This window comes from Bubalus bubalis, chromosome 2 (genome assembly GCF_019923935.1).
Source record: "Bubalus bubalis isolate 160015118507 breed Murrah chromosome 2, NDDB_SH_1, whole genome shotgun sequence".
Lineage (NCBI taxonomy): Eukaryota > Metazoa > Chordata > Mammalia > Artiodactyla > Bovidae > Bubalus > Bubalus bubalis.
In genome coordinates this window covers 167,746,252-167,757,480 of record NC_059158.1, presented here as the reverse complement: position 1 = coordinate 167,757,480, position 11,229 = coordinate 167,746,252, and the positions used below count along the sequence as shown (strand labels likewise).

At 38.9% G+C, this 11,229-nt stretch overlaps 1 protein-coding gene across 3 annotated transcripts in view; it reads right to left on the bottom strand.

The window, feature by feature from the left end:
• The window catches only part of COL4A3 (collagen type IV alpha 3 chain), a 159,170-nt gene that overhangs the window by 2,923 nt on the left and 145,018 nt on the right, over positions 1-11,229 (bottom strand). For 2 of the 3 annotated variants that reach the window (XM_006047125.4, XM_006047126.4), the window contains 8 exons: positions 9,052-9,124; positions 6,442-6,513; positions 6,227-6,352; positions 5,047-5,145; positions 3,253-3,465; positions 2,147-2,324; positions 1,905-2,019; positions 793-965 (listed from right to left, as the gene is read on the bottom strand). In XM_006047125.4, coding sequence (XP_006047187.3) covers positions 793-965; positions 1,905-2,019; positions 2,147-2,324; positions 3,253-3,465; positions 5,047-5,145; positions 6,227-6,352; positions 6,442-6,513; positions 9,052-9,124 — 1,049 coding nt within the window. Of the gene's footprint in view, positions 1-792; positions 966-1,904; positions 2,020-2,146; positions 2,325-3,252; positions 3,480-5,046; positions 5,146-6,226; positions 6,353-6,441; positions 6,514-9,051; positions 9,125-11,229 lie in introns of those variants that run through there. The other variant, XM_025262130.3, reaches the window with a different exon arrangement.

Here is an 11,229-nt window from a genome sequence, read left to right as displayed (position 1 = left end):
TAGATAAAATGGAAATACATCCTGGGTCTGAGTTTTGTTAATAAATATGGTAGCTCACCTAAACTTTATTTCAGGGAGGTATGTTTCTGAAAAGATATACATGTCAGCACTTTATCATTTTAGTTGTATTTAGCAGTAACTTACAAATGCGAACTTACAGATTTTTTTTTCTGAAAAAATACTCCTACCCTTTTAATTCTCTGTAATACTCAAAAGTCTTCCAACACGATAAATTTAAATTAGTAGATCATGTAATAGTTTTTTTTTTTTTTTTTTTTTTTTGAGCCCACTGGTGGCTCAGACAGTAAGGAATCTGCCTGTAATGCAAGAGACCCAGGTTCAATCCCTGTGTTGGGAAGATCCCCTGGAGAAGGAAATGGCAACCCACTCCAGTATTCTTGTCTGGAAAATTCCATGGACAGAGGAGCCACAGTCCATGGGCTACAGTCCATGGAGTCGCAAAGAGTCAGACATGACTGATCAACTAACACTTTCACTTTAGTAGTTTATTCAGTAGTCTATAAATTCATATATCAATATTAAATCTTTTTAACAATGACAAAAATAATATTTTTTGGTCTTTATTGGTACAGTAGCACAAACCAGGGCTACTTGTCGACTCTAGACCACTTGTACACTGGGAGTGCCAAGCTAAACAGGATTTTATTGGCACAGGGAGATTTTTTTTTAACGTGAGTACATCAGCATACGGGGAATGAAAATCTAACCCAGGCAACCTTTGAATAGTTACGCAGTTGAGTCATCAGATTAAACTTAACTTTGAATAGTTACCTGAACATTCTTTTGGGGTCTAATGAAGCCAACCAGAAACTGTAGGAGTTTGAATAGTAGTTACATGTTCCTCTTCCGTGACATTCTATAAATGGACTGGCTCGGAATTCTTCCAGGCAGGAGCCAGGGGACGCAAGTGCTTGCCCAGCACCCTCCGAACCAGCACTTGTGAACTATCACAAGAAAAGGATCCAAATAAGAATTCTGTGCATAGTGCTCACATTTTCAGTGCTCTACTTTTTTTTTTTTTTTTTTGGTAATAGAAGACAAAAAAAAGCAAGCATGAATTGAACTTCTTGTGCTTATTTATCCAAATTTACTATAACACTCCAGGTGCCTTCCAAGTTGAAGGATAATCATCGAAAATAATCTAAAAGCTGTTTATTTTGCCTAGAATGCTTTTTCCCCCCAGGTCTGACATGTTCTTTTTTTGTCATTCAGGGGCCTGCTCCACAAAGCTTTCCTTGACCTCATCCCTATCAGTCTCTCCTCTTATCTTGCTTTATTTTCTCCATAGGACTGCTCACCATCTGAACTCACTATGTACTACTATTGTTATGTTGTCTTCTCACTTATATGTCTAGCACTATGAAAGAAGCTCCATGAGAGCAGGAACTTTGGTTCACTGCTGGTATCCTAGTGCCTAGAATGGTCATAGCACAGAAAGGCATTCAATAAATATGTGTTGATTAGTGATTAAGTAAACAAGGGAGAATAAGGTATCATAAATGATGTTACACAAAATATGAATAATCACCAACCACATCTGCGCAGGTATCAAACTCACAAATGTCAATCCATAGATTTCTTCATTTAGTACTTGCATCTGGAGAATTTTTCTTTAAAAGGCTATTTCTCTTTTAGTTCCCATCTTCATATGAACTTCAAAGGGTCTTACTTAGAATATGTGGGTAATCTCTTTCTGAGAAGTTTGTTTTTTAAAATGCTCCATTATTTATAAAAACAAACAAACTTAAAGCATATTTGCAGATTTTCAAGCAAATATTCACAGCAGATTGTGCATACTGATGTCTAACAATATCAATCCTGGAGACCACATAAGATTCCATGGATAATGTTTACTATGAATGTACCGTTCCTTTTCTCCTTACCATGATGAAAGAAAAGCCTTTCCAGAGAGAAATCCAGCCAGCAGGACAGGGGGGGATATCAGTGGTTTGGCTGTGAACAGCTATGGCAATTGCAGGACCTTCACAGACTGTGCATCTGTAACATAAAACAAAAAATATGGGCGCATCACCACTTTCTGCACCATGGTGTGCTGCCTTGCATTCTGTGGCAAAGAAAGTGATTCACCTGTTGCCATCATGAAACTAAGGGACTGGGATTTTACCTGCTAATATAAGGCTCCAGGGCCCTGCCAGTAATTGGAGCCATGTCCATTGGTATCATAGCTGGTGTTGACAGCCAGTATGAATAATCGTTTCGAGATGCAAAATTACATACATCGTTGATATTGCAGAATAAGAATGGCATTGTGGTAAATCGCTGCAGGCAGCTGCCAAGTGTTCCTAATAAAACATCAGACTGGGTATCACTTTCAGTGAATTCCAATTATTTTGATTATCATTACTAGATAGAAGCTAATTAAAACATAACATGTGGCAAAAACTGGAGAGAAACAACACAAAAGAGCTATTTGCAAAATGTATGACTGAAAAGTTTTAATACTGATAGGAATTAAAGATCCAATAGGGACATAAATCCTCCTTCCTTCTTCCACCTTTAACACTTTCCGGGGCCCTTTCTAATCATCTAGAACTTGAGGACTAGCGGAGGTCTTTGAGAAAATGTCTTTGCTTCAAAGTATCCCCAGTTCTTCATATGTATGTGATGGCCAATAACCAGGCCAAGCTTTGGAACAGATTTTACTTTTAAGCCTGAACAGCAGACAGGTTATTTAAGCAAAAGATTTTTTTGTTGAATAAGACCAACTAGATTGGCTCCTTCTAGAGCTTACAATCCAGAATGAATATTAGACAATTAGAGGTCAATGTCTTATGTACTCTCTTTAAAAAGTATTGATGAACTTATTTGCAGGAAAGGAATGGAGACACAGATGTAGAGACTTGTGGATACAGTAGGGGAGAGAGAGAGTGGGATGGATGGAGAAAGCAGCATCAATGCAGATATATACTATCAGGTGTAAGATGGATAGCTGGTGAGAAATTGCTGTGTAGCAGTGCTCTATGATGACCTGGAAAGATGGGCTGGGGGGAGGGGAAGGAGGGAGGAGATGGATGTATAATTATGGCTGCTTCGCATTGTTGGATGGCAGAAACCAACACAACATTGTAAAAATTAAAAAACAAAATTAAAAAAAAGTGCTAAATATACTCAGGTTGTTTATACTTAACTTCAGAGGGAAGTACCCCATGCCATAAAAATGTACTGTCTGTATATGGAACGAAGTGGATAGAAATTAAACAGGGGCATTACCCAGGTCCTGTCCATGGGATTGTTCATTTCCTTGTACAAAGAGAAGAGAAAACCCACTATAGAGTGGCTCTGTCCCTTCTGGACAGGAGGGAATCGCTGTGGTCTGGCTGTGCCGGGTAAAGACAAAGCCCCTCATCACTGTCCCTGCTGCAGGTGGTCCAGTGTCTCCAGGTTTCCCCTTCAAGCCTGGCAGGCCATCGGATCCAGGTGGTCCTTTAGAAAACACACTATACATGTGGCAACACAAACAAAACCTCAAACTTGTTTATCCAAAATACTAATTCAAATATTTATATATATTTATTAAGCCTCAACTGTAGAAAGGAGTCCTAAAGAAGTATGGTTTATAAAATGGCTAAAGAACTTTCTTAAATGTTGACTATTTTATTACAAATGCCTCTTGTTATAAATATTTGTGTATATCTGATGGTGGGTTTTTTTGAGATCAGTTCTTCATCTCTATGTTGCCCTGTGGTGCCTGGCATCAAGACCATCTCTCTCTACTTGCTAGTAATTCTCAACAGTTTGTTTTGTAGTATCCTCAATCTTGCTATGGCCCCATTTTGAAAGCCAGATGTGGCCAGTAAAGTTTTAAAATTCATATAATTATTAATAGTTTTGCTTTTACCACTTTGAAAAACACACTTTGATGAAAATCGAATGATTAATAGTGTCTTAAAGTGCACTCAGGACAGTATTAAATCATGAGCAATTATGCAATTATCATTATTAGCTAGCATTATATTTGAATTTTTTAAGACAAATCTCTAATCTTTATACAGTTGTGTCATAGTAGATCTGGGCATATGTCAATGAATTGGGAAATCACATTTAGAATTTTTTCTTACTTTAACAAAGACTCAATCCTAAAAACTAAGATTTGGACATTTAGATATTTTCTAGAAGGGTGCTTTTGAAACTTTTGCAGAAGGTAGATTTTGATTCGGGCATATCAAATTGACACATATAAGCTTATGTTCAGACTGAAGTACTTAAAAGAGGCCCCTTTTCAGGAAACACACATGAGTTGTTGAATTATATTCAAGAATGGCATAGTTAGAAGATGGCTTTCCTGAATAATGATACTAAGTTGCTCTTCTATTCATATCAAAGTAATATTTTTCCAACTATAACTTAGGTGCCACTGTTTTTCTCTTCTTTGGAAAAAAAATGTGCATTTCATATATTTCTGTTGTAAATTAGATTAATACTAAAAAACTGAAGAGAATTTATAAGGTAATTTTAACTTATTTTACAATAGCAAAACTATATAAGTATGATGGTTTGCAAATTCTATATCAATCTATGTGCTTTATTAACTCTGCCATGCTCTTATCTCATAAGATGCATGTGTATCAACATGCCAATAAGTAAAACCCATTCTTAATTTAAGTTTATAAACCTTAATCTTAAACAAGTAGACTATCACTTTCTCCAGTAGGTACCAAAATCAGGTGCCACGCTTAGAGGTAGATGTTATTAACTAAGTATGCAGTATCAGCTTTTCTGAAAATAGAATTGGTGTTTCATTAGATCTATGAGCCTGCAGGTTAAAAATCAGGAGTACATTTGCCCAGTTAAGACATAGGAATAATGGTATATTCCAATAACTCTTGATTGTCTACTTCAAAAAGAATGTTTTGCCCCTGGCTTAGTCTTCTCTGCAATGCAAACACTGAAATATTTAGAGTTCTCATAAGTTCAAACAAGTCTCCTTTCTCTGTATATACAGAGACCAGCTCTCCCTCAGTGAAGAACAGCCAGCTGTTTTTTTTTGTTGTTTTTTTTTTTTACCTTGCTCTCCTTTAGAACCTTTGTTGCCTTTTTCTCCAGTTGGTCCAGGAATTCCTGGTGGACCATCCTCCCCTGGTTTACCTTTTGGCCCACAGGGTCCTAAAGCAAAAAACCAACATTGTATTGAATGGTTCATATAGGATAAAAGGCAAGGTGGCCAACCATCCCAGTTTACCCGAGACTTCCCCAGTGTCAATAACAGAAATCCTACAAATAGAAGAGCTCTTCATCCCTGAGCACACTGGGACAACTGGTCATCCAACATGCTACAATCTACTTCCCAAGGGAGAAAAGAAAACTAAAAAATGAACTAGGGGTATATGAAATACAGCATTTTAGTACTGTGCTACCATTTAGATTAATGCTACTCCAGAATTCAGTATGTCCTTGTATTAATCAAAGTAATAAAATCTCTCTTATTTCTCAGGTGATTCAGTTGAACCTAGAACACAACAATTCCATCCAGAGGTCTATTACAATATGCTAGGCCAATAGAAAGGGGTTAGTTCAATTTCCATGCACCAATAATTTTAAAAGATTTCATAATAGCAAGTACATTTGCATTTATTAATTTTCCAAGTGCTGTGCAAATTGTTGGAAAGGTATAAATATTTTACATAGAACTGGGGTTTATTCAGGCAGTCATTTAGAAATAGAGCTCTAAGACTGGCAGTTTTCAGAGAAGATAGACTTCATACTTTTACCTTAATAAAAAACAGTCCTGAGTGCCCTATAGTGTATTTGCTCAACTTTATACTATAAACACCAGTTGTCAATAGGGTCAAAAGTTCTTTTATTTGCTGGCCTATAGTAAAATAAGCTCAGTCCTTTGGCCACCTGATGTGAAGAGCTGACTCATTTGAAAAGACCCTGATGCTGGGAAAGATTGAAGGCAGGAGAAGAAGGGGATGACAGAGGATGAGATGGTTGGATGGCATCACCAACTCAATGGACATGAGTCTGAGTAAACTCCGGGAGTTGGTGATGGACAGGGAGGCCTGGCATGCTGCAGTCCATGGGGTTGCAAAGAATAAGACATAACTGAGCGGCTGAACTGAATTGATTGAAAGCTGATTATTAAAAACACTATAATGTGTATCATTTTCTGTGAAGTTGTATCATTTGTTTCCAAATCTCTTTACAAGAAGTTTGGTTCAACTACTTCCTAGTGATCCCACACCTGGATCTCCTGGTGGTCCCGGGGGCCCAGGTTCTCCTTGCATCCCTGGTTCTCCAGCTGAACCAGGTGGGCCTGGGCTTCCTGGAAGGGAGATGATCTTCACTGTGCCAGGCTCTCCACGTACACCTATTGGCATGAACAGAAAAGGATGATGGCTTTCCTGATGAACTACTCTTTCTTAACTGAGAGCAATATGAAGGAAATAATATATTTACCAGGTGGTCCTTTTGGCCCAATTTGCCCTGGAGGTCCAGGTGGTCCTGGAAATCCTGAATTGCCCTTCTCCCCTTAAAAAAAAAGAAAAAAAGAAAAGCAATGTCATTCCACATAGAACAATGGGTTTCCTAGCTCTTCAGATTGATTGCTGTCTCTAAGGGGGAATTCTGGGAGTGATGACTGGAGGTTGTGAGCTGCATGACAAGGACTGCAACTTAGTTATATTCATGTGGGTTGTAGCATTTCATTTGGACCCAGTTGGTCATGCATAGTGTCTGTTAAAAATGTATTCTAGAAGTACGCATTAAGTACTAGTATCTTAGCATTGAAGGGGAAGAGTTCTTAGTTCTTAAGTTCAGAAACCAATTTAATATTTAAGATAAAATATGAAGTGATATTAAATCTTATTTTAGCACTTCCTAGTGAGTTATATTGATTGTCATACTTGTCTACTTTCTCAGCTTATTACTCTAGCTTTACTAGTAGCCCAAAGATAGTTATATTAGGAACTCTCATGAACTCATATGAAATATCTTGTTTGATGAAAACTATCAAAGTGGTAAGGTTTCTCTCCCAGTCTTTGACATGAATAAAAAGTTACCAAGAAACATTGGTTTGGAGAAACACTCTTTTTAAAAATCTTGACACAATGTACATATCATATCTAATTGTTGCTGTTTTTAGTCCCTAAGTTATGTCTGTTTGCGACCCCATGGACTGTAGCCCACCAGGCTCCTCTGTCCATGAGATTTTCCAGGCAAGAATACTGGAGTGGGTTGCTATAACATCTAATTACTTAGAACTTAATACTAAATATGATATTCATAGCAGAAATATAATAAAACAATTATATTATCAAAAGTTAACTGGCAATCACTATAAATTATCCACTTGATACGAGAACTTGAGGATATGTTAATATTTGCTTATATCTACCAGAAGATGCCTAATTTTGGGGGAATAAACATTTCCAAATAAAGAAGTTCAAACTCATTAGTGGTGCCAGATGATGGACAGTCTTATTCTGATATCTAAGAGAATAACTGAATGTGTTTCATGGAATATATTTCAAAAGAACTGGTTAATACTTCTTATTTTATGAATCTTCCTTGGCTTCACAGGCTGCACCGCTGGTAAAGAACCCAGCTGCCAAAGCAGGAGACATGAGGCACGGGTTCAATTCCTGGGTCGGGAGGAAATTCCTCCCTGGAGGAGGAAATGGCAACTCACTCCAGTATTCTTACTTGGAGAATCCCACAGACAGAAGAGCTTGGCGGGCTACAGTCCATAGGGTCGCAAAGAGTCAGACATGACTGAAGCAACCTAGCATGCACACACACATGCCCTCAATATACATCTAAATATTTCACCAGAATATTTCTTTCTATGGTACTCAGCATTCCTGTAATTTTTCAAGTCTTATCTGTTCCTGTTCTGAGACTTGGAAGAGTGACAAATGGTCCACATCTTCCCCAGGCCAGTGTTCACCCACCCAGGAGCTAGTGAGATTTCTCAGAATCTCTTGCTTTGGTTTCTCCTTAGTCATTTGCTCTTTGAAGAGCCAGTGATTGAAAAACTGAAAAGGCTATCTTTGACCTCCACCTTATCCTCCCTCAGAACTGGAAAAGTGTCTTTCATGGAAATGTGGTTTCATTCACTTCGCTTAATACTAATTTAGCATCTATTTATACTATGATCCGGAGAAGGCAATGGCACCCCACTCCAGTACTCTTGCCTGGAAAATCCCATGGACGGAGGAGCCTGGTAGGCTGCAGTCCATGGGGTCGCTAAGAGTCGGACACGACTGAGCGACTTCACTTTCACTTTTCACTTTCATGCATTGGAGAAGGAAATGGCAACCCACTCCAGTGTTCTTGCCTGGAGAATCCCTGGACGGGGGAGCCTGGTGGGCTGCCGTCTATGGGGTCGCACAGAGTCAGACACGACTGAAGCGACTTAGCTATACCATGATCATCAATTCCCTGCACACACAAAACAGTCCCAGTGGATTCAACCTGCTAAGACAACACATCCAATATTCAAAATGTCATTTGAGGTCATAGTACCATTATGGGGGATTTTCTGAAAACCTGAAGTTTAAATTTTATGTGTATGAATGTTTTAAACTTATAACTCCAAATTATGTTTTCTCTCATTAAAAAACATAATACATGTGCCCCATAAAAAACCAAATGCTTAAATCTGCATATAAAAATTTACTTACCCTCCCACATGATCAGTTTGTGAATATTCTTTTAGATTTTCTGCCTTTTACAATTATCACACAGGCAGGAAGTAAAATAAATCATTCAAAGCAACACTGTTGCTATTGATGTAGTTCCCCATTCTCTAGCCCAACACACATCAGTACACTCAAAGGTCACCCCAGTTTTAAGCTTTTCTCGAGTTTCCATCCTTAAGATATGGTTTAATTTTTAAGGCCTCTGGGCTTGGGTGCTGGAGTGGTCTTCCTGCTTCATTCTCCTTCATTCATTCTATTTGCATCCAGCCTGTTCTGACACTACGGGTTCAGTAAACATCTGTGTGCCCTAAAATGTGACTCATAGTCATTGTCTTTGCATCCACAGAGGACTGAACAAAAACAGTACCTTTCATGCCTGGAAATCCGTAGAATCCAGGATCACCTCTGGCCCCTGGCTGACCGGGGATACCTGGTGCTCCCTATATTTCAAATAAGAAGTAGAACCAAAGACACATTTTTAAAATCACAATATTAATTATAGTTTTTTAAAGCATATAAGATATTTTATCATATTGGATCAGAATAATCTAAAGTTGACAGACATCATTTTTACTTTCCAATCCACTATATCACCTCCTGTAACTTCTGTGCCACCTAGACCTCACCTGAGGGCTATGATTTTTCAATAAAAAAGAAGTTAAAACTACATTTGAACACAAGAGCGAGCATAACTTCTGATGTGAATGTATGTTAGTGTATCAGATACAATTAGTATTCTGTTTTCCAAAGTGAACTGCCCAGTATTCGGAGATCTTTCCGGAAGAACAGGTACCAGATTGCCAGAATGAAAATTATAATTTGTATTTGTAATTCTTGCAAAGACAACAGAGATGCTATTGAACTGTAACAACCACCATCATTCTAACTAAGCCCTCAGAGTTACAACTTATTCTGGTCAGAGTGATGGAAGTACAGGTTCCAGGGATGGGAGTAGGAAGGGGGTGTCAGTGGAGTTTTGACATCATCTTGGCAAGGGTGCAATGATCTGACTGGGCTGAGATGCTCCCAGCTTATGAGGCTCACACTAATTGCCCTTGTGGCCATGAAATGCTCAAGCAGGGCCATAGGAGGAGAGGGGAGGGAACAGGGCTTCCAAAAAGAGCTGTTTGTCAGGATGTTTGTCACCCCTAGTCTTATACTGTCCGTATTAATTGAGACAGAATGCTACTACTTGAAAACAATGAATGGAAGGTCCTGAAAATGCCAACAATAACAAAACTGGTCATTGAGCTAGCTGTCTTTGGAGCCTGAAGACGAAAGAAGGAACAGTCCTATTTCTTAGATAAGGTGGTGTGAGGTTAAAAAAGGAAGGAGAGAAAACAGGAGCATGTGATCAAGGATTCTCAGGCTTCTGAAGTCTGGCCTGTTCTCCAGAGGTAAAGGTAACTAGGGAGAAAGGTCTGGTTCCAGGCCCTGCCCTCGGGTGGGAAGGAAGCTGTTTCCTGCAAGGAGAGAGTTGTTAAGGGCAAGGAGTCAGTTTTCATTGAAAAAGACCCTGATGCTGGGAAAAATTGAGGGCAGGAGGAGAAGGGGATGACAGAGGATGAGATGACTGGATGGCCTAACTGACTTGGGGCATGAGTTTGAGCAAACTCTGGGAAATAGTGAAGGTCAGAGAAGCCTGGCGTGCTGCAGTTCATGGGGTCACAAAGAGTTGGACACGACTTAGCGACTGAACAACAATACGAATTATCTTTCAGGTGCAAATACAGAAGCCTACACTACAGAGGATTTAAGAGAGACTGCATTTCCAAACTAGACTTTCCACATTCCAGTGTTCTTGGAAGAATTTCAATGTGATTATAAGTTCAGTGTTTGCCACTTTCAAAAAATCATGAACAACAGGAGAAACACCTAATGCTGGAGATAGGTAAGTATCTCATTTAAAAAAAGAGTTGTTAAAAAGTAGATTCAGGAAACCATATACCAAGGGAGCTTAACATGTTTCCTGACAATAAACCAGGTCAAAGAACCTCATTATCCATCACAAGATAACACAGACTCTCTATGACATAACTCTGATTTCCTCGTTAGTTTCTAAGAATTTTAGGTAAACAGAAAAATCTTTTCAAATATGCTGCTAAGAGAAAGCTAGGGAAGGTGCTATGGTGTTGAGTGAGATGCTATGATTGAGCAATCTTAATAGGTTGGGAGCATGAGCCTAAAGGAACAAGATGATATCTAAGAAAGGTAAATGTGAAAGTTCTGCACTTAAGTCACAAATACACAAATGGACAACAAGTAATGGAGGAAACTCAGTAGCCGTTCATGTGAAAAAGGCACAAGGGCTTTCGTTGACCATAAACTTAATGTGTGATGATAATGTGGTGACTAGGCAGCCAAATAGCCCATGTGGAATTCTGTTTTTATTGTTGTTTAGTGGCTCACTCATGTCTGACTGTTTGCAACCCCATGGACTGTAGCCCATCAGGCTCCTCTGCCCATGCAATCCCCCTGGCAAGTATACTGGAGTGGGTTGCCATTTCCTTCTCTAGGGGATCTTCCTGACTCAGGGATTGAAACC